Source organism: Diplotaxodon limnothrissa, linkage group LG12 (assembly GCF_057381915.1).
Source record: "Diplotaxodon limnothrissa isolate DT_005_m linkage group LG12, D_limnothrissa_male_GT1.1, whole genome shotgun sequence".
NCBI lineage: Eukaryota > Metazoa > Chordata > Actinopteri > Cichliformes > Cichlidae > Diplotaxodon > Diplotaxodon limnothrissa.
In genome coordinates this window covers 26,747,292-26,771,683 of record NC_140607.1, presented here as the reverse complement: position 1 = coordinate 26,771,683, position 24,392 = coordinate 26,747,292, and the positions used below count along the sequence as shown (strand labels likewise).

Genomic DNA, 24,392 nt, shown 5'->3' with positions numbered 1-24,392 from the left:
TATTATTTTTGGTGCCTAAGAGCTGGCCTGCATTAAAGCTGCTTTCAAGCATGTTCATCCATCACAGAAAGCGAGAGAGGCGGAGGGACGCAAAGGGAAAGAAACGGCAAGAGACGGAGAAGAGTGAGAGGATGGACAAATGCGGAGACTGCTAATGGCTTTATTGGAATGATACCAGTTATTAATTATGCTGCCCTCACTTAAAAAAGACAGATTTAAAAAAAAAAAGAGAGAGGGTGAGTTAAGGGAGGAGAGCAGCTGCAATCTGTAACATGCTGTCTCAACTAATAGCTAGAAGTCAGCTTTTACTGATCACTGGATGGCTCTTTCCTAATTGATGGGGATGTGTGTCAGTGTGCGTGTGTGTGTCTCCGTGCTGCTTGTGTGTTTCCTTGCCCTTCATTTCCGTTTTCGGAACGTGAATGTCTGTTTGTCTTCCAGTCGCGCGTGTGTGCTGTAAATCTAATCACTCCTAGTGTGTGGTAGCGTGAGTGGAAGGCTAATATTGTCCATGTCACCAGTCTTACCCAGGCATGTCAGGAGGACCTGTCCTTGTCCTCTTCCTCTCTTAACTCTGTCCATCTGTTCTTTATCCTCTGCAGGAGAGGTGTATTTCCTCTTCGACCAAACAACTTTTGACAAAGTCAGATATCAGGAAAGCCTGGCACTCGTTTTCTCTCGTTTCTTATATTTTTGCCCCTCATTGTATGTGGAGCTCTAAGGTAGCCCTTGAACGTTTTTGTTGGAGGAGGGCAGAGGATCAGGATTTCCCACCTCTTGCTTTACACTGAAGCTTTAAACACATACTGGCACCTGCCAACACACACAAAAAGTACAGATGTAATCCTCGCTAACTGATTTTATCATCTCTGAATCAACACCACCAGAACTAATTTCATAGCAGCCATTTCTCTCCGTGTGCTGAATTTATTTTACGACCCATGTGCAATGCCAAACCGCTGTAAAGTGGTAAAAAATACACAGTATGACCGCTGATGATGTTTTTTCCCCCTCCTCCAGGTTTCCTTTAGTTAGCTGCTTTGGAAGCACTACAGGCCTTTGCACTAAGGCACTGAGGAGACAATGAGTGACCAGAGGGAATGGAATGATTATCATGTCTCCGGATATAGCTACTTTCACTCTGTGATTAACCTCTGGTGGTGTGTAGGGGTGTTTTACTAGGATGTGCTTGAGTGTGTGTATGCAGGTGATTGGACCCAGGGTGTAGATCTAATGGAGCCAAAGGGATGATTACATTGAAAAGGTCAGTTTTGTCTCCTGTTGCTGCAATTAAGACACTGGAGAAAGGGAGACGGGGGTACTGGATAAGTACTGCAGACAGAGAAAGAGGAGAGAAAAAATGAAGGGAATTAGCTACAGGTATGGCTGGGAGCGAAGGAGAGACGCGAGCATTAAGACAACATCGGTGTCTTGATGGAAGCGCATGTCAGGAAATGTTACTTCAGCTTCAGTGTGTGTAAGTGAGCTCGAATGAGAGTGTTTAATTTTGAGCACATCTGTGACCGTGTAGGTCAGGTCCATTCATGCTGCTATACATTTGTACAAGTACTGTGTATCTGAATACAGTGTGTGTGTGTGTGTGTGTGTGTGTGTGTGTGTGTGTGTGTGTGTGTGTGTGTGTGTGTGTGTGTGTGTGTTTTAAAACTTTACAAATAGTGCTGGTATGTGAATGTGTAAACACACAAAAATACATGTTTTCTGGCTTTTCTTTGAAGTGATTACTTATTCACACATTGCGTTTTTAGATCCTAAATCTCGGCCTGTATGCGTTTTCGACAGGTTGGGCCTTAATGGTGTTGTCTGGATCATGCTTTTACTCATGCACGAGGAGAAACCAATGTTGTTTTGTACTTTAGCGCCTCTTTAGTGGTTTGAGACAGACTGTGTCAGGAGTGACACCACTCCACTGGAGATTACAACAGTTCGCCGTGTTTGGAGACAGGAAACTGATGCTTCAGTGACTAGAACAAGAATAAATTGGAGTAGATGGAAAGGAGTGTTGAACTTCAAACTACTGAGTTGCACTTCAAAAGCTCCCTCTTCACATCCTCTGCACAAAGTCATCTTTGACACGGTGTTTTGTCTGTGCATGAAGGATGTCCGAATTGGTTTCTCTTTGTCAAGGGTTGTTCTTGACTGGTTTTATGTTTAACGTTAACTACAAGGTTTGTGCTTTTTTGGGCCCGTCTGCCTTGCAGGACAACTTACAGGGGCTGAAAACTAATAAAAGTGTGAGAGCCTGGAATCCACATTGTTTGTTTGAAAATGAAATCCTTAAAACAGTTGGGATGCCAGGTTGGAGTCTAAGGTGCTGATTAAGCACTGCTAACTAAGATCTGCAGTCTAAATCTTTTACTGCCTTTCACGTTTCCTGTCAACTCTTGTCCAATAACAGCTCATAATAAAAGAGAAAAATTATGTGATATAAATAAAATGTTGGCAGCGGTGTTACACCACACTATTAGCTGTACTTAACAGGGTCAGCTGGGATGAACTCCAGTTTGAGATGGGATCTGCGTTTTGGAGAATAGACTTGAGAGGCAGGCTACATCCTGGAGAGGCGTCCGGTTGATTACGGGCCACACACACTTTATATAGAAACCCAAATTTCTTGCTGTGAGGCATCAGGCTCGACCCCAACACCACTGTGGACAATACTGCAGAGCTGGAGGTTTTCAATTAGGGATAAACATTTGATTTTATGATTATTTAGTTATTCATACCTGTTAAGTCACTGAAATGTTGAACTTTAAGATTAAACTGAAGGAAAAATAAAAGATATCACCTGGTGTTTCAATGCATCACTGGATAAACTGTATTATTACTCTGTTTTCACGTGCTTTATAACAAATGTTGGCCAGCTCACCTGAAATGTTGACCACCCCCGCAAACATCATAAAAATTATATCACTTATGGTAAATAAAATAAAATTAAGTGCTGGGGTGCTTTTTTTCCACCCAGCTTGTGATGTACAGTAATGAGTGTAAGTTTGCTGCCTTCTAGATGTCTTTGTCTTACCGCCTCAGGTAAACAGTGTCCTCAGAAATAGAATTTACACGAAATATTTTCTTCTTTGTCGAACAGGTGTTTTAGTCTTCAAACAAAAATCAAATGTTTTATGCTGGAAAATATTACAATGGCCATTGTGCAGCTAGTAATTTAAATGGAAGATATGCCTTTTTTCATTATTTGGAGGCTTAATTGTTGCGTTCCAATCTGGTGTCTGCTTTTGGTGCGTGGACAGGCAGAGCTGTGCTGCACAGCTGTGGGACTTGTGTTGTCTTCCCACTCTATCCTGACGGCGACGAGCTCATTATATCCAACCGGTTCTGCTGGGAGTGCGTTACAATTCCTTGTGATGCATGTGCACTCGTGCTACACACGCACGCACGCACACAGCTTTAGACCACTTGACCTTGGTTGCTATGACAGCAGCGGTAAGGCTGCACCGAGGTGTCAGTGTGTCTTTTTGACGAGTCCCGCAGGCACACCAACGCCAGCCCACCCGTTTTCTGTTTGTGTGTGTGTGTAATGATGATTAATACCTTTGTTTTGAAAGCCAACAGAGAGTTGTTGTGTGTTTGCATCTGTGTGAGCCTTTACGTTTGTGTGTACGTTTTTTCTTCTTCTCTGTATCAGCGAGCATGGACTTTCCTCTGTGGCTGAACAAGCACGTGTGTTTAGCCTGTTTGTGTGCATCAGAAGTTTCCATGCCTCATGCGCTCTGAGCTGTCACTGATATGATTGTTGTTTATAGTTTTGACATCTTGCACCTTGTCCCCGTTGTTTGTCAGTGTCTTTCTGTGCTTGTGAGAAGTTTTTTGATTTAATCTGGTCTCATTCGTAGCTGTACCTCGTCTATTTTCTGTCTAACTTGTGGCCCAGCAGCACAGGTCACGTTGGCTCTGAACCTGTTCTGGTTTTTAAATGTTTTGAAAAGTAGAGAGGTGGTGGCTTCATCTTAACCAAACAGCAATTAGGGTGACACCAAGAACCGTTTCTAATTAGTTGTTTACCTCCCAACCTTTCATTTGACTGTACCTCATTAACATGTTCTTTTGAAATTGGTCTTGATGTCAGAATTGCAGAGGAAAAAAACATTTCTCAGAGATGTTTGGGTGTGAGTTTAGGATTTTTTATGGTTGATTTAATGTTTTTATAATAGAAAACAGTGTTAAATGGTATTTTCATAGCCTTCTTTGCCTTTCATATGGATTTTCCCACAATTTATTCTACAGTGATACAATTTTTCGACTCTGATTAATCACTTAACAAACATACAATTTCTGGGGGGAAAAGAAAGCTGTGCAAAAGAAAAAGCAGTAACCATCCATGTGAAAGAGCCCGCTGAGCCATTCTTAAAAGAAGCAGAGGGTTCATCAGTGTTGTGAGGCAGAAAAAGATAAAGATGATGTGTGTTTTAATCATGTCCATGCAACCATCCATCCATCTACCCATCCATTCATTCTCTTCCGTTTATCCTTATCATGGTCATCAGGGGGCTGGCACCTATCCCAGCTACCATAGAGTGAGAGGCAGGGTACACCCTCGACAAGTCACCAGTGTGACAATCATTAACACTCACATTCACACCTATGGGCAATTTAAATTTAGAAATTAATCTAACCCCACCAAGTGCATGTCTTTGGACTGTGGGAGGAAGCTGAAGTATGCAGAGAAAACCCAAGCAAACATGCAAACTCCACACAGAAAGACCTGTGGTGGAGGTGAACTCAGGACCTTCTTGCTGTGAGGCCACAGTGCTACCGTTTTTTCTATTTCCCTTGTGTTTTATTCAAGTTCCAGTGTGCTTGTGTGCTTTTTCAGCATTTTCGTTGGGGGGTTTTTTCTGATGTTTTCTTACATTGCCGTGCATTTGACCTCACAGGCCCACCGTATGTTGGCTATATGTCTTCAGTCATAAATTAGACGCTAATCCACTGCAAACCTTCGGAAGTCGGGCCGAGTACGACCAAGTCAGACCACGATTGTTTGGAGACAGGTTGCTTCCCACCAGGTGACCTGTGCAGTCACCTGGGAACTGGTCACTCAGAGCTTGAGGGTACTACATCCTTAATCCCTGAGCGACCAGTTGGTCACCACGGCTACCTGCAAATCGATCTCTGACAACATTAGAAATCAGTGAAATCACGGGACAGCCATCGAGTCACAAAGAGGTTGTCATGCTATTTTTATTCTAGTGGGACTTGTTCTTCTTCTTAGTCTGGTATAGCTTGGAAAACTATAGAGAAGTTAAAAAAAAAAGGCAAAATGAACCAGCCCAATGTTGTAACTATACCAACTTGGCTGAACTATGATTTAGTGCTCTTACTGATAATGCTTAAAAGTGAGAAGCGCTGCACTAAATCTCCACTCCCACTGACACATTGTCAAAGCACATGCAGGTTTTCTTTGTTTAGATGAAAGTTTAACCATCATCTTGCCCTTTTTCTCTCTTTCTTTTTCATGTTGCTTCTGATGTCGCTGTATTAAATCAAGGTAAGGAAACCAACACTGCATTAATCATTTTCACCAGTTTTTCTTGAACTTCTTTCCCTCAGAATTGTGCTTATTATAGCTTTGATCATTTAAGTATTTTCTGGCTCCACGGTAATTAATGTGTCGACCGTTATGCATGAGAAACATGACACTGGGAAATCTTTGTTCTGGAAATATCTGAGAAACAGTTCTGAGTTTCTATGGAAAGAGCCACAAAGCCTGCATTCTCTCCACCTTTTCTTGTTGTTTTTTCGTGACTTGTTTTCTTTCTTTTCCTTTTACTTGCTCTTCTCTCTCTCTGTGGTCCCAGTCTTATATGGTTCATATTTAATAACTCACTTATGTTTGTTGGCTCAACATGAAAAACTGTTTTAATAGCTTCTGGACGCCACCCACTCTTCTTTCCCAGCTCTGGTCTTATATTGCTTTCTGTCTTTGTCTTCTTCTTATCCTTTTCTTCTTGTGATTTTGTCCTCTTGTCGTCCCTTTTGGTGGCTGTGGTTCTCAGAAAAAGCGAGTCAGGTAGAGAAACCAGTGTTCCTTTTCCCAGATCTGTTAGTGTGGTCACACACTGTTGTAGTCAGGTGTGACGCTCCTGTTGCCAGTTTGTCGTTTGAACCAACTGTAGCTTGCTTGTGCCATCTCAACACAGTCGGCTCTTCTGGCAAGAGAAAAATTGGCTTCCTCTTCTTCTTCTTCTTGTGTGTTTCAGTATTTGTTTGTATGTTTCTTAGAGAGGGAGTGCATGAGTATGTGCTTGTATGTTTTGCTGGCAGGCAGTAGTGGATTGTGGAGTAGTGTGCTGGCACTGGTGAGGTCCAGTTACCCTGTGCGCACCACACCTTAGGAGGTAATGCGATTATGAGGGCAGGGACAGGGGATTTGTTCAAAGAGCATAGAGAGGAACATCAAACACAAAAAAAGATGGGATTATCAAAAGATGAAGGGGAAAAGAGGCCGTATCCCCGCCTGTCTTTTAGCCAGCTTCCCGGTGAATACAAAGGAGGAGGGACAATGACACAGTGGATAGGCATTTTTTTCTCTTTCTTTATTTCTCTCACTTATAAGTAACCCTGTTCTTAAGCTCGCTCCTTCTTTGTGGCACGCTCTCATTCAAGAAATTTAGTCGCGTTAGTTCTCAAGGGATTCCCAAGCAGAACTGGGGACATCCTGCAATTTGAAGCGTCTGTCCAGAGTGTCGCACCTATCACATATTATGCAAAAAATAAAACACAGGAAAAACCCGTTTATGCTTTTATGTGCACAGTGGCAAAATGGTACATTTGTCATGTTAACATAACAAGGATTCTGCTGTGCAACTATAATTTAACCAGGCTGTTATATGCAATTTGCAGCTGCAAGAAACATGACAAACCAACTCTGGCTCTGTTTGTTTTGATTGTCAGTGTCTCTGGGGGGCTGAAAGTGCTGTGTAACTATCATATGCAGTCATGCAAGAACACCTCAGGCTACCTGCATTGAGGCAGCTCCCTGTTTCTTCGCACCAAGTGACCCCCCCAGCTTGAAAGGATAACAGCTAAAATCGCTTCAGATATTCAGCGCTGATGAATTGAATGGAACCTAATGAGTGAGGTGGGGTTGTCTGTTTTATTCAGTTTGAAGAAAAGGTAAAATAAAGGATTGTCCAGCTATTTTAAAAAATGTTTTTCCTTCTTTTTCTGGCATGCTTTAGCTGTAGTTAGATTAGCTGCGCCAATAATATCCTTAAAGCCTATCTGTCCTAAATTTCATAGAGCAGCTTTCTCTCGGTTTTTCCCTTCTTCTTCACACACTGACACCACAACATCTCGACTATGGATTGTTACCCAAACTTTGGTCAAGGACACATTTTTGATTTTTATGCAAATATTTCAGTTCTTTTTTAAGAATCACTGCTCCTCTTAGGATATTGGTCAGATTTAAGTGATTCAAGGTCATTTTTTTCTGGATGTTAGTGTTTGTGAGCCTCTTTGACTTCACAGTGGAGTTTGATTCTCATTAGTTTGTGCAATATAGCCAAACAATGTAAAAAAAGATTGCTTCCTTTCTGTATGTCACACATTACAACAACCTGTGAATTGTAATGGATCATGAGTTAGATGACCTACTGTTAAGTGTAACTTTATATAGGGCTGTGCGATATTACCAAAATCTCATATCCCGAGATAAGACATTTATCGTCCTGACAACAATACAAATCACAAAAATGTAACATTTTATGTAAATTCTGTGAATCTCGGGCAACTTGCGTGAAGTGTTTCCATCTGGGCATCCTTTACCTGGAGTCCAGTGTTTTAACCGATGCATGAAACTATACATTTTTAGACATAAGTTGTAACGGCCACCATTTTCTTTGAAAGTTTTAGTCTAAGGTTTATTTTTTTAGCACCTGACTGCTCTTTTTTGCTTCTCATCCATAAACTCTGCATACTCTTTCACGTGATTCTTTATTTTGAAAAGTCTCAACAGGATCTTGAGCTTTATTGTGAAAGGGTTATGTGGAACATTAGCAAGCGGACACGCGAAGGTGTTACCGTCGCTGTTGCTAACGACAACGCATAAAAACAGGCGCTTGTCCTTCAGTAGTGTGGTTATATTAAATATAAGAGAAAGAGAGAACTTTAAGAAATTAATATAGCCACTACCCGGTTGTTCAGTGATGACGTGACGAATCCTACTTCCGGGTCTAAAGTAGTCTGCGTTTAATATGGCTTTTGTGTTGTTAACGTGTTTAATGTTATGTATTTTCTTCTATTTAATCTCAAAAAGCTCCTAAAACAGCCAGTGATCCCTGTTGACCTCCCTCGGCTTTTATTACCGCTAATCATTTATTTAAGCTCAGTTTTTAAAACCTTAGGATGTAACTACAGCCCAGCCCTTGCAGCAGTATATGAATGACTAACCTCGTATTGTGGATGGATTATCCCAGTTATTCTCCTGGCTGAAGTTTGGTCCTTTTACAGCATCCTGCCATGCGATTACATTTGTTCCTGACCACCGAGAACACTCACGTTAACTTTTATCAAGTGGAAAAAAAAGTTAGCTTGTTTATATTATGCTAACATAGCTGTTTCGCTAGCGGTCACGTAGCACATCATTATATACCAGCTAGCCCAACTTCAGTAACCCTACAAATGTCACTGCTGTTTAGTTTTCTGTCTTCATTTATGTTGGAAGTGATAGCAGAGCTGTACGTTTTAATTTGTTTCCAAAACCCCGCAGTCAGGACATGCTATATTGTATTTAGAAGCTAGCGAGCTAACTCCCTGCTAACTTCTAACTCCATTAAATGTCATAAATTCCGTTTTCATGGATGCCTTGATGCCAAACTCAATTGTTACACCTGGTAGAGCAGAACGCTGATCATTTTATTAAAGCTGAAAGACTTTAGACAGTTTTTCAACTCTCAGTAATGCCATAGTGATCGTTTGATATATGGACCTGCAGCGGAGTTTAGACCCAGACACGGCTAGTGACGTCAGACTGAACAACCGGACAGTGACCATCAAAACGATGAAAAAATATTGCTGTAAACTGTTTATTTTACGACACCACGAAACAAACGATAGCTTAATAGGAAACAGACGTTTTTATGTCGTCATCCGATATACTGTATATCGTTATATTGAACAGCCTTACTTGATTATGAGAGAAATAATCAAAAGTTAGCTATGCAGTGTTTGAAGTTAATATTTTAGGGTCTATATGAAAGATTTGGAGCATCATTGTAGAAGCAGCTATTTGCTTTGTAGAAATATGATTGAATAATTTACTGAACATAAACTCACACAGAGATAATGTGCTTTAATGTTGTAATTATAGCTTCTCTGGTCATGTTTTCGTAGCTGGCCCTGTTCACTGTACATTTGAGTTGCACCTTTTTCAAAGATGTTCCGTGTTTGTTAAAGGACTAATACCTCACACACTGCACTGAAAACGTGAGATGGCAGAGTGCAGTCTGAAGTTTTCAGCTTATGTCCCCAAGAAGCATTATTTTCCCAGTATATGGAAACACGTTTCTTCTCTCTGCCGTTCTCTGTTTCACTCTCTGTCTATAAATAGTTACATTTATAGACCTCTTTCATAGATTTTAGTTAAAACATCTGTACATGATTATACATTAAACTCTCCTTCACACAAATAACCGTCCATGACTTTCTTCTCGTGTTTCTTTATAATCTCTTTCTGTGCATTTAGACAAAACTAAAAGTTCATTGTGGGACAGTTTTTCCAATATCAGTGTATTGATTGCAAAGAGCCAACGGTAACAGGGAAGGTTAGAGAGATCCTTGCTTGTTTTTGTCTCTGTGTATGGGTGTGCTACAAAATGTTTTTCTTCCATGTTGTACTGTTTGAATCTTCTCGTTTCTCTGTCGTGCTATTTGCCTCACACTCTGCCAAAACGCAAACACATTCAGCTCATATGGATGCACAGTGAAGTGCTCCCATCAATATGAACACACCTTTTGCCCAACTGTCCTCCAGTCCTTCTCTCCAGTGTCTATATTTTTGCCTTTTGATTGACCTTCTCCTCCTGTTGTAATCTGATGATGCTTTACGAGTTTGTGAGGGGGAGGGCATACAGTGGCAAGAACTAATGTTCTCTGTGATGTGTATGTGCTCTCTGTTCACATTCCAACTATAACAATCTGAATCATGAGTTAAAAGTCTGCTTTGGTGTGTGTTTCCAAAAAAGATCTTGCGTTTTACCCAAAAATGTGGCTAGGAGGAGAAACTCAACTTGTAAAACTTAGTAACTCCTCCATCAGCATGGGAAAGTATGTGCGGTCTAAGCTAGCGCTGTTCTGTAGATTTTGCTTGTGTGTATGTACGTGTGTGTGTGTGTGTGTATCGTCTTTTCTGCAAAGCGTGCGTGTGTTTCTGCACGTGTACTTTCAGCTGGGTTGTTGGGCCGTACCTTCGTGAGGTTTCAATCCCATGGTTTCTCACGCTGGTCAGAAGAGCTCGTAAAGCAGTCAATGAGAGGTTGATGTCATTCATCTAACCGCAGCGGGGCTATTTGTGACTCTGTTAATGAAAGAACGGCTGGACACACAAATGAACTTGGTTTGGGGCTTTGCAGAAAAGTCATACGGATCATCTAGCTGCAGACAGATCCACTGACCTGTATTAGTCCACACAAAACCCCATCTCTCCGCCTGCCTGTTCTGATGTTTTCCTTTTCCCCGGAGTCAGACCAAAGGAAACATCTCAACAGCTATTAAAGTGAGTTTGGGCTCTTTATGAGTAGCTGTAATGTTTTTAGTGAGCTGTTATTACACAGTGTCCAGTTTCAGACGCTCTACTGATGCATCGTCTAAAAACCTGCACTGCAATAGGCGTACTGATGCGGTTTCACTCACACTGTAGCAGCATGAAACAGAAGAAACTCTTTCATCCTCTTCTTATCCCGTACTTCTTTTTTTAAACTCCTATTTCTTTACTGGTCTCCACGCATTTTCTCACAGTTTTTTCATTGTTTCTGTTTATAGAATTTACTTATTTTGTCCATTTATCCCCGTTTTCCATCTTCACCTTGACAGTTTTGGTGCTGCCACATCTTGCAGAAGAAAATCTTTGTTTTGTATGATGCACTTGTGTGTGTGTGTGTGTGTGTGTGTGTGTGTGTGTGTGTCTGTGCGCGTGCACATGCTTGCAGTATCTGAAAACTTCTCACGATCGGCATCTCAAGGGGTATATGATGGTATGGAAATTTTGTCAACATGGACCTAATCGTTCTGCAGTAATTGTAGTCTGTGGCAACTCTGGAAAAGACCAGGAGGATAAGGTGGAGGGAGACAGGGGAGTCGGTAAAGAAAGAGAAGGAAGAATGTGGAAAAATGCATCACAAATGGCATAATGCTTAGCATTTAGATGCAAGAGCAGATCCATAATTCATGTTGCTAATGAAAGCTAGAGGGTAGCCAGTTAGTGCGGAGGGGACCATGCTGATCGGATGGGAGGTAATAGCATTACCATACAGATAGATTTAATGTGCTTCCTGTGCCATACTTTGCTCTTTCCTCGTGTCTCCTCTTATATGACCTCTCCTCTTTTCCTTCTTTCCTTGTTTCCTCTTCTCTCCTCTCATTTCCTCTCTGCCCCGCTTTGCTCCCGGTGCCAGGAGCTTCTATGCCATTGCCTCAGCAGATCCAGTTTGCCTTGGCCTCTCACCACAGAATGTAGACTGAATGATTTGCTCCTACTTTGTTAAAAAGAGATGATATTGGCAGGAAAGGTTGTTGATATAACACGTGCCATCCGCAGGAGACTGGAAAATCGCGGAGAGAAAGGGCGTGCATATGTGTGTGTGTATTTGCCGCTCTGCCTGTGTCCTTGTGTAAAATTGTGCACATGTGTGTTCCTGTGGTCAGCAACTGGGACAGACATGGGGCCCCAGCAGGTAACTGGGCCCAGGCTTCTGTGACTCATTTAGCTTTGGAGACAGATGTGTGGCTGTAGGCCCTTCTGTGGCTGTGTCAGAAGCTTGGCCAGAGTTAATTCTCGCTACATAGGAGATATTTTTGCTATGCTGGGAAAAATAGTGGTTAGAAGTTAAACAGTGATAGTAAGGAGACTGAGAGTTGGGTTTCATTTTATGGATTCTAATGACCGTGATAGAGAGTGGGCAGAGCAGTCTGTCCTGCTCATGTAAAATCTGTTTGTAAAAACTCTCTGTACATAAAAGCTAGTTTGAAAAGAAGGTTAAAAAGCTACTTAGGCGAAGGCTCGCTCTCTGCTGTTACTCCGATAAGACCTGCTTTTTGAATTCTCATTGGCAAATTGTCACTAGAAAAAAAGTAGTTTTATAAAGAAGGGTGTTGCAGGTGCTTAGGCTCCTGATCTGAGCGTGAAATAGAAAGGCCTGGCCAGCACTTACGACTTGGCCTTCATTTTCAACAGATGCTCTCACTAACAGAGGGAGAACGGTGAGGAAAGTGTTGCCCTAGGGCATCAGCCAAGCAGAGTGGAAGCCGGAGTTGTAGTTATCATTTCTTCTGATGAAGTCACAGAAGGCTAAAGGGCCCGTAGTTGGAAAAGCTGCCCTCTCTTGCCTTTTGTCTGTTCAGAGTCAGATGGTCAAAGACCCTGAGACTTTCAGCTTCAAACTGCCTGCATTTCAAAGCATTCATTCAGACAGTCACTCCATCAGTCTGTCAGTCCATCAGTTAGTCCATCACCTAGTCGATATAATGATTCTCTCCGAGGCCCTTATGCCCAATGGTTATCTCTGCAGGCTTTCTCATACATTAATTTATGAAGTCAGCCCAATCTGTGCAGGGAGGGGTCTGATTGCGTTGTTTGTTCTCAGTTTTTTGCTGTAAGTGTTCATCTCATCTACACATTCAAGCTTTCTCCTCATACTGAGGTGAAAGTTGGACACTTTTAAAACATTTAAGTGCTCCCTACATTCTGCTGCCTTTACGCCACATTTAGAACTACTTATTAAGAGACCGCAAGGTTTTAAAGTTGAGCATGTGTGTATACATATGAATATATGCGCGTTATGAAGACCCCATGGCCTATTTCACAAGAGCCAATCTAAGTAAGTTGGTGGGAGGCAGCAGGAGAGAGCAAGATGGAGCACCGGGTCCAAATTATAATACAAATCATATCAAGTCAATCATAAAAGCAGTCAAGATTTACTAGTTTCATTTCACTTCCCGAGATTCTTCAGTTTAATAGGGCAGCTGGGAGAGGAGGGAGCAGGATTGCATGGTTGAAATGGGAAGAGTGTGCATGCATGTGTATATGTGCGCACTTGTGTGCACGCATTCTATGAATAACCCTCCACAAGCCATTGCAACCGCTGGCTCACGGCCCCCTAGCTGGAGATAGAACAGTAACGTCTTACAGGCATCTATTATTGAAGAAGCTGAGCTAGTAGGAAGGATATCAAACCCCTGTCCAACTGTAAACACCTGCAAAGGGAAAAAAAACCACCTCTGCATGTAGTTGTTCTGTTAAAGAAGAATAAGAAGATTTTAAGATTAAATCACTGTTTTGTCTTGTATTATTTTATATTCACTAACCTAATATTCTTTCTTGTGTTTTGGATATTTAACATGCTAATGATTAAACTGTTGATCTCTTAGTAACCATACAGAATTTTTTGTTTTTAGACGTTATTCTTTTTAGGTGACACCAAATTTAGATCGTAGTGGAACTTTTGGTCACAGTTGGTTAGTTGTCATTACTTTATTTTCATTTTGACCTTAAAGTTGAGACTGAGGCTCAGTTAATCAACAGTTTTTGAAATAATCGGACAAGCCCATCTGACATGAGCAAACACGCCATATTCCACCTTTCTTCTCCATTCTGATGCTCCTTTTGACGTCTCCATGCTTACAGTATATGCACATGGTGCATGTGATTGGCTGATTAGATATTTGAATTAATGAGCAGTTAACCCAGGTGTACATTAGAAAGTGGCAGTTGACCGTGCATACTGCAGGTTGAATTTCCTTTAACTTAAGAGGATGTCTGTTATTAACATCTTAACAACAGTCGCATCTGAGTGTTAAAAACATTGTTTCCTTTTGACCCGACATTCTTTGTTCCAACTCATCACACTCCATGTGATATGAGATCCAGAGTACCAATCTGACCACGTGGCAGTGTATCCGTGTTTGCGTTTATTCGAACACAGCGGGGTGCTTGCTCAACTTATAGCTCTTCCGAGTGTGATGATTGTGTACATCTGAAAGTATACGTGTAGGCGCAGCAAGTGTTTGGACATTGAGAAGTTCATTGTTAAACTGTCAGATTTGTCTAAGTGGGAAGAAACAAACATCAGTCTATGTGACAGCCAACGATCTGACTGTCATGCCTCTCCATTGACATCCCTACTCCATCATTCTGCCAAAGAGGGAAGTGGTAAAGAAGAGATCAGAGGGAAGGAATGAGTGATGAGAGGTTGGAAAAATGGGGACATTGTTAAGTTAAAGAGACAGATTTTTCAGCTTTAGAATTTTAAAAGAAATAATAATATTAACAAGGATTAGAAATGAGAGATGAATGCTTTAGCCAGTTATTTGGCACTGTTGGTGTGTTTTTACAAACCATTGGTATTCGAGGAAACTTGGCTCAGATAGTAGCTGAGTGCACTACCCCCACCAGTCACTCTGGGACATGCATCACTGTTTTACAAAGAGGCTTCACACAAAAAGTTAAGGTAATGCCAAATTTTCATGGCAAAGAAAGAAGTATAGGGCACCAGTAACTCCAGATAACAGCGCCACGTGGCTGATTTGTACCAGCATCAGTGAGCACATGTCAAAATTTTCAAATATTTCTCAATTATGATTTACACACATACTGTTTATAACAAGACAATCTGTGCTTGTATTAAAAATAAAAGAAACATCTAATCAAATACTCCATTTAGTTGTACAGTATATTTTACTACAAAGCTTAACTAAAGCACCAGTAGTGCCCTGCCATTAGTCACAGTTATCAAGTTTCTTAAGTTTCTGTTTCTTAAGCCATGCCAAGTCATGTGATCGTCCTTGTGTCTGTGTTTTGTTTAAGTGGCAATTTCTGGGGGTGAAGAGCCAAGCTGATGCTGTAAATAACTGTAACTGCAATTCTTCTAGAAGCAAGTCAGTCCTTGTTAGACCCCCATGTTAAAGCTTCTTTCTGCTCCTTCCTCTTCCTTTTTATCTCTTTACTCTACATTACAAAGATAGAAATGTCTCTGATATTCTGTGTGGTAAGTTTATTTGCATCTTTGCACATTATTTTAGGCTTCATTTGGCAGTGTAATCCCAAGCCGGGACCCAAGCCTGGATGAACTGAGAGGGTTGAATGAGGAAGGGCATCCAACATAAAATCTTAGTTGAGCTAAACTTGCAGATCATAAAGAACGAGATTTCCATACTGGATCTTCCAGGGCCCAGGTTAACAATGACCACCTCTTTGACAGCTGTAGCCATAGAATTTGTAACAACAAAACTCCCATATATGTGATTAACGCCCAATAATCTTGATGACCGTTAAAGATAGGCATATCAACCTTTTTTCTATACCACCATATCACAATATAAATGTATCTGGTCTTTAACACATTTTATTTAATATATAATAATGGATACCAGGTCTTTGCTTGCATTTGTGTAGTTTAATTCAGCACTAAAGAAGAAGTACATGTGAGATGATGCCCTGCTGGACCAAAGGGCAAAGGTCTGGTGGATAACTAGAAAATCATTTGCATTGTTAAGCAAAATTTCTCTACGGCTGCACAGCATGTCAAGAATGCTCCCCTGAATGTAGGTATTCAGTTATCCATGACCTTAACCTCAGTGGATACAAAACAAGATGCAACTTTCCTGTAGGCCGCATTAGAGGTAAAAAAACAACAACAAAAACAACAACAACTGGTGGACTGTTTCAACAAAACTGAAACAAAAGAAAACTTTTTTATTACAATTATGTAAACGAAAAGTGGTGGAAAAGAAAAACTGCAGATGACTCACAGCGAACCGCCTCATCTGTCAAACATGGCGGTTTTGTCATGGCTTGGGCTCTTACAGCTGCGAATGGAGCTGACACACTGACATTTATCCACAATTTTACTACCGACGTTAGCAGCAGAATGAATGTGAATGTAGAGAGGGGGGATTCTGAAATGTGGAGCCAAAGTAGCTTCATCATTCAGCAGGACAATGACTGTAAACAACCTTTAGGTAAAGGCGTGGAATAACCTAAACTGATTGAATCAATCAGCTGTCTTCAGTCTGGCTGAGATGCATGATATTTGCTAGAGAAAAAGAACAAGGAAAAGCTGAAGGAGACTGCATGAAACACCCAGGAGAGTGCATGAAGGGATGATATACTGACTAATAATGTATATGGGTTAAAGATGGCAAAAGATTTTCCCAAATTTTAAATAGAATGGGGCTTTTTTCCAAAACACTATCTCTATGTTTTCATATAATTCAAGCCCTTGGACTTGAGACCTATATCTCTGCCATCCAGTGCAGTTCTTTCTTTATTGAAGTGAACCTGCTGAATTAAACCTATTAAATAAAAAACAGACTCATTATTTTATTTCAAATTGAAACACTGAGCCTGCAGACGGTCTACATGCCTACTTAACTTGACGAAAAGTCTTAACATTACATTCTATAGTGATTCTAATGTTTAAGACCAACCCGCTCTGCATTTCTACGCGCTGCCTCGTTGTTCGTCCTGTAACAGTTCTCCAAGAAAAATAATTATATTGAATATTGAGCCTGCTTTGATTTCTTCAGTAATTCAGACAGAAATTCCTTTGTACTCACTGAGACAGTTGTATGTGCCAGCTGGATAAACAGTTGACCAATCGGGGATTACAACCAGGAATAAAGACCAACTTTCCGTGCTGATAGCTCACTAGCTGCTGAAAAAGTGTGAGATAGAAATTTGTTGTTAATTAGTTTGTTTAAAAAAAACCCCAAAACATTTGAATGTGATAAATAATGAGCTAACTGCTCTTTGTAGTTAGTTAATACTTTTGTATGCGGTTTTTGATTTACTCTATGATCAGAGTATAGCTACGGACATTTGACTCTCATATAGATAGGTTCCGCATATTGCTCTTTTTTGACATTTTCCTAAAGATAAAGGAATCGACTTCCAGGTATCCCGGCCTGCTGATGCGAAGTTGACATTTTTGTCCCTCTTTGGTACAGAGCCATTGGATTTTTAAGCTCCAGATTCTGCTCAGGCATTAACTACATCATAATTTCTTAAGATCAAACAAGCCATCCTTAGTGTGCTGTTTTGATCTGCAGGATGATGAAAGCGCATTCATACGCTTACAGTTCTTCCTCAGCCACCTGCTGTATTTGCCCCGGGGGGTTATCAGTTATCATTTTCACTGCCTTTTTTCTACACCTTTTGCATACGGCGAGGAGAGGCAGCGTGTGTGTGTGATAAAGGCTAGTTGTTAGAATATCCAACACAGACCCACACCAGAAAGAAGCCACAGAAATAAGATGGGTAGAAGAAGCGTTAAGGCCACAGCCACCTCCTATAATTTGGTTTCCATCATGTTGTGTAGATTAATATAAGAATCTAATGCGATTCTTTACAGTTTCAGTGGAGCAGTGGTGATGTAGCGAGTAGACCCGTGGGATGTCCGTTTAGTCAACTTAGCGAGGTGTTAAGGAAATAAACAGCAGTGTATGTTGACGCTGGCCAGTCGTCTGGAATGCTAGTTCAACCGTTTTTGACATTTCAATAAATGCAGTTTGTCTTGGTTCCATCAAAAGGAACTCGAGTGTCAGCAGTGGACCCTGGACTTTCAAACTAAACACGTTATCTCCGAGGTGACATTATTGCTTTGTTGTCTGTTTGCAGCACTCGATTTTCAGACTCTTTTCTTTAACACTGTGTGGCTGTGCAGAACGAGTACATCGCAACTGACTAAGTAGAAAACGATTATTCTCCTTATAAATAAATATATTAATCGACTATTAGAGATATTAGTGCGCGAGTTTTATTACTGACACATGCACATACGTTATCTTTATTATGTTCTATTTCGGTTCCATTTGTGTGCTACGATACTTCTTCAGTGCCGAAGAAGCCTCCATTTCTTTGAAGGATAGAGGCGAGGGTGTAAATCTCTGTTGCGTTTGATGCTCCAGAGGTTCCCATAAAGTTTCAGTGATGTTTAAATCAAGTGATTTGTGTTAATGGAAACACTCTTAAATTTGTTTAACACTGTATACAGGGATGGGAGTGTAACTATCCGAGAAACATCACAAGCAAATGTTGTTTGCAGTACGGGGTGCGCTTAATTCTGTGAAATGGCCTCATAGTCCACAGCTGTAATGTGATTTTGCAGAGCAATCATCAGTGGTAGTTACACCTACAAGATGACTAAAGCGTGAAACTGCTTACCCACATCTAAAGTACTGTAAAGTGCGCGAATATGGGCAGAACAGTATTAACTGTTCATCTGTTTTAATTTTCTTGTTATAATGTTGCAATATCTGAGATCCTGTGAATAAACTGAGCAGATGCGGCCTTTTCTTCATACCGAAGGCACCAGTCACTCACAGAAATTCTTACCTCTCGCAAGCAGGCGTCATACTGACCTTTGTGATTTGACACGACTCAGTTTTCCACACACACGTACTGACCTTTGTTTGGCATGTAACACCGTACCCATTTTCCATAAAGAGCCTTTAGCAGCAACAGGAAAACAACATGAAAATTTCGGGGTTGAATAAAAAAAACGAGCCACGTATGACCTTTCTCTTATATGTTTTGAGAGATTTAAAATCTGGCGCCGCCATCGGCCGAAGTCCTATACATTAGATCAACCATGTTCTCCCAAGCAAGACCTTTTTGTTGAATCTTTTCAGAGTCATTATTATTTGAAGAACTCCTTAAAGCTCTAAATCTGGAAGATGAATAACTGTATAGTGTTCATCATTAATGCCTCGGAGCCTTTTTGCTCTCCACAAAGTGCTGGAACATCCATGCGCCCATATAGTTCCAGTTTTCCTCATCCATTTCTGATTTAGACCAAGGAGCCACATCTGTGATTAAGCACCCCTTAAGTGCATTTTCTTCTTTGCTTGTGCTCTGTGTTTCCATTATAAATTCACTCAACAGAGGGCTTATGACACATGTGCTGGCCTGAGTAATGCGCTGGTTCTCTGCCTGAGAAGGATCGTTTAGGCGGGCCATATGCAGGGGTTGCATGAACTGATTACAGACCAGGTAATACTTTGGCGTTGTTCGCTGACGTTGAGTACAGATATATTGATATTACTTAGAAGCTGGCAGACTTGCAAAAAAAAATAAACAGCAGAGCAATAAAGTGGGGCCTATTTGTTAGCAGCAGTTTGATCTGTATCAGCTACAGACTAGTAGCAATGAAAAACTACATGAAAACAAAATGCTATGCCAAAGAAAGAGCTTTTTTTTTTTTTAAATACCGACCAATCAGAAATATTTCAAATAGGTAGCAGCAGCGAGTTTCAAATTTTTAATAAATCAGATGTTTAGCTTTTATTGTCCCCTCCTTTTTCCCAAATCTTCAATGAAAAGTGTAAAATAATCCTGACGATAACAATAACACTTGTCTGATTAGATTTTTCTGCATTGCAGCACATCTTAAAAGAAAAGAAAAATACATTGCCTCCTTTTTTATTAGTCATTACCTGCTTCAACCTCTAGCAAAGTTCTACACCTGCCACTAAAATTAGGCTTGAGTGGCAGTAATCCAGCTATTCAGTTATTTTTCTGAACTCACACTCAAACATTTTCAGCAGCTGCAGTCTGTTGTACTTTGGCCTGCATATTCATTTCAACATAAAGTTGAAAGAGTAAAAGCATGGTGTGCTGGTCTAGCTATTATACTTTACCTGTATTTACATTTGTTTAATCCCTTCAGGTGGAGTTTTTATTACAGAAAAGTGGCAAATGGAGTTGGAGAGTTGGAGAGACCGTGAGGGGGGAGCTTGATAGAAGGATGAACGAGAGAGAGAGAGATGGAGGGCTGTGGGTGTCATTCGTTCCCACCTGATGCATGAGGAAAAAAAAATAAACCCACTTGTTTTCACTGTTGCCAAATGACTGTCAGGCTCTGTGAGAGGATTTCATCATTCTCTTCCATCCTTGTCATTAGTTCACCTGCCTCTTCAGCCCGCTCAGTGATTGTCTCTGATTGGACATATTTATCTCTGACTACTGTGGTAACCATTAGCGTTGGTGGTGTGGAGAGGTGGCAGTTTGACTAATCAGTTGTATCTGCCCTTGGTATAATGTTTTGTGTGCCTCTCGGTGTGTACAGCCACATTCAGAACTGTTGATTGTGTGTGTACGTTTGACTGAGTATTGCCAAGAAGAATATAAAGCAGCGAGCTGAACAATCAAAGGGGGTAGGGCGGATGGAAATTTGCAGCGAAAAGAACTGAAGAACTGTACAAAATCAAAGGATGTCAGTTTTTCAGAGGCAGAGCCAAGCTGTTAATCAATCCAACTGTCAGCGGCCCAGGCCAATCTCTTCCCACTCATTTGCTGCTTCCTACTTCAGCTTGTTAGGTCTCTTGTGTGTTCTTTCACCCCTAAACCTACACCTGAAACATTTTTCAAAAGCAGTTTCAATACTGTAGAAAAGTGTGCAAGGGGAGTTAGGTCTAATGCATATTCTTCCATAAGAGAGCAAGAAAAACTGTGTACTCGTCTGCTCTTCCCACATACTGTATAACTCTGAATCATCACGAAGTAGATATGCACTGGTTGGAAGAGAACAACAACAACAAAAAAAGGAAGCAGATAGTGGAGGAAAAGGGAAATTAGGAAGAAGGAGCTGGGAAAACGTGGAAGTTGATAAAGAAGGCAAGAAGGGTGTGTGGTGGGTAATAATAAGAGGATAGAAAGATAGTGAGAGAGAAGGCATCTTTATTCTAATGTGGCCCTGCCTGTGCTTCTGTACGCCATCCTGAAAAGATGAATTTGCTGCTGTTATTTATATTTATGAATTCATGCCATTTGGCCCAGTGTGAAATGATGGGTCATTCTCGTGCAACAAGACGCGCTGGTGCTGAATTTACAATCACCCACACCAACTTCCCCCTTTCTCCCCATCTCCACCTTCCTCTTCCGTCTCTCCTCATTCCGCATGCCTCAACCTGCTGAATATGGATGGAACTGAAGGGATGGAAAGAGAAAAGAGAGGGACGGCGATGCAGAGGAGGAACATTTCTCTCACCGAGGTTGCCTCTGTCACCAGTTTCTCACCTAAGGAGATGTGGCACAGGAATTAATGGCATTCAGGAGCATGGTGAAATGGCTGCTGGCACTATGTATCTGTGTGTGTGCAAGCTACATGGGTGCAGCAGGTGAAATTCAGAGTATAGTCCCCCGAGAGTCTCAATCTGTGAAAATACACATGCAGACACTCAGAAGTGATGGTCAGTGAATGAATGAGGCTGATCTGCCTAAAAAATGTTAGAAGAGATGGTTTTTTTTCCATTTAAAGATGACTGTTTTTTACTTAGTTATAGGTATTATGAGTAAAAGCTATTATACTGCTATTCAAACAGGGGAATGGGGATGGTAACAAACACAACCACGCACAGAGGCATGCACGGCTCTGATTTTAATGGTGATGTATTGATGTACCCTGAAGAACAAGGATAACCGCAAAAGACCTATCACAAGTGTTTTCAGAATTGGAAAATTGTACAGCTTCGCTTTATAAGTTCTTACACAATTATATTTTTTCTTTTTGCAGAATATGTTTGGAACATTTTTCTTTTTAGCCTAAGTGGCAGCGATGAAGTATACAGTACATTTCCAAATGGTTTTGTCTCATAAAGGGGAAACTTAATGAGGCATCAAGGCCCTTAATGTAAAAAGAGAAAAAAAAGAGAAGGCACTGGAAGTTAAGGAAAGCCATTCTGTCGTGAGTCAGATGTGCCTGTGTAACTTTAGGGGTAGCATTTCACTGCAGTACGGGCCAGTTGGATGCCTGTCAATAGCTTTAGTTTCCGCACAATGACATGTTACCTCAGCGTCTAGCTAGCTCAGCTGGTTCCATCATGCCAGGACTTGGCGAGGGGTGATATTTATAGGCATGACACTGCTCTCCCTGACCACGCTCTGACTGTTGGAGAGGCTTGTAAAGTGCCCCATGCTGCTATTTGTGGCATAAAAGCAAAGTGACCATTTGTTGTGTGACTGTCCAATAAAGCTTGCGTATTTTCTCATCTTTGTTGTGCAGATTATTGTTACCAAGTACATGTAAAAATGTCAAGAAGGTTTCTTCTTTTCTGTACTGTTAGATGCAACCAATATGAGGCTTGTTGACTCCTATAACAGTGTTTCCTCTTGGCTGCAAGAGCATACGAGTACTGTGCAAGGAGGATGGAGTGGTGGTGGAGATACAATTGCCAGTAAACAATCTTTAGTTTGCACTGCCAGCCAGTGAAAGTATTCAAACTTATGTGGTTAAGATGTGAGTGCAGCTGTTTAAAATTCATGAAGCATGTTATTAATAAGTTAGAATACAACTAATTGTGATATTTAGAATATAAAAGTGATATTGAGACTTTCTAAACACCATCTTCAGGCTGCAGTGCCTACAATGTCAACCCAGAGATTCAAGTTTAAAAAAAAATCATGTCATCAACAGCACTTCCAGTCTCAGCTCAGTAAATGTGTTTTGATCTGATCTATTTACCCAACATTACAATGATTAATGTTAAAGTAGTGCACTTGGTTTGATTTTAAAAGGGTGAGGCTCTGACATGTCCTTGAGATGCAGCGCCTGTGTTTGAGGGATAGGACATGGAAGTCAATGGGGAGCATCGTTATTTACTCCTTTCACTTGTGCTTGGAGTTCTCGCTTTCATATTTCTGAATATCCGTGAGTTTTCATGTCTTGGATACAGAATATCTTTGAACACATTTATCCAGAACTGAGGTGGCCTCTCGGGTGGCCAGTCAGATCGTAGGCGTGGCGCTACATTTATCGGGAAAAGCATTATCCGTATGAAATAAAACTCACATTTTAAAAGTTATTTTATTGGTTTTGGTGTACTTTCAGGCACAATATTTAGTTTCCAGTAAGAACAGAAGGCTAAAGGCTGTTAGAGGTTTACTTTCCCCTGGGCTGTGTTGTTAATCTGAACAAACAGACACATAATCTTTGTGTCTTGTAAAGGCACGTCTAGCACTACTTGCTCTGACGATAATTAGTTTTTTGAAGTTATTGCTTACTCCTCACTTTATTCATTTCCGTGATTACATTTCCCCCCCCCCCCCTAAAAAAAATGTTTTTCATAAAACGAAAAGCTGATTTTCGGTAAACTTGCTAGAATGAGACGGACATAGTCAGGGCAGCAACAGTTGAAATTGCTACTGTTCTTAATTGGCTCAAACACGTGCAATTAACAATGATTGCAATCAGCAGAGGCAGCCCAGAGTTGAGCAGCCCAGTGTTAAAGTATATTATTATAGTCATTAGTGGCTGCAATTACACTGCTCTGCACCCTGTGTGTTAACCACAGTTTTGCACGTATTACTTTCCCTCAGGAGGTTTTTGATGTGCCTGCAACTTTACTCATTCATGTTCTTTGTTTGTGTTTTTTATGTGATGAAATCCATCTCTATAGCTGTTATTGTCGGCTCACAACAAACAGACAAGGATAAACTCGTCCAACTTTCACTCCATGTCTATGTCCTTTATTTTGTGTGTGTGTGTGTGTGTTTGCTTGTTTGTGAGGGACTTACAACAGTTGGTATGAGGCTGCCTGGCTTATTCGGGCCAACTGGAAAATAGTGAGAATAATCACTGGGTTTATGGAGATTTACTTTGCTTTAATGTGCAGCAAAAATATTTATTTTATGGAAAGACAGTCTTAAAGTGGTGCAGAAAGACGCGGGCTTCTTTTCCAGCACTGCGGCTAGGCATCGGTGAGAGCACGATTTTTATCATTTTAATATACACCATTTTAGAGTAGATGTGTGACCCATTATTCTCTGTATTGCACATCAGCAGACACAGAAGGACAGGCACGCAGAGGGAACGGGAGAACGAGCCAGACTGAGCTTGTACATATTTTTCCTTTCTCGCTTTTACAGTGCGAGGAGCTCAAACAACAAAACAAGATACCTGAATACATTAAAAAAAAACAAGAGAGAACATTACCCAACAACCCCCCTCCTCTGCCCAGCAGCATCATAATGTAAAACAAATTCGAACAAAGCCTTGTGAAATTGAAATAAGCCTCTTTCGGCATCAGCCTTGGAATTAGTTTATTAGGGTCTAAAAGGGGCCTCGAAAGACTTAAAACCCCATTTTCACAGGGAAATTAGTTTTCAGAGAAAGATACATTGTTCACATTGGGAGATGATGAGTTGGTTT

At 40.9% G+C, this 24,392-nt stretch overlaps 1 protein-coding gene across 2 annotated transcripts in view; it reads left to right on the top strand.

The window, feature by feature from the left end:
• Positions 1 to 24,392, top strand: part of fbxl17 (F-box and leucine-rich repeat protein 17) — a 231,330-nt gene that overhangs the window by 107,226 nt on the left and 99,712 nt on the right. Inside the window, exon 9 of one of the 2 annotated variants that reach the window (XM_085368446.1) lies at positions 5,522 to 5,811. The exons of the other annotated variant lie outside the window; for it this stretch is intronic. Within the exon in view, the coding sequence (XP_085224572.1) occupies positions 5,522 to 5,525 (4 nt within the window). The 3' untranslated portion in view covers positions 5,526 to 5,811. Of the gene's footprint in view, positions 1 to 5,521; positions 5,812 to 24,392 lie in introns of those variants that run through there. 2 annotated transcript variants of the gene reach the window in all.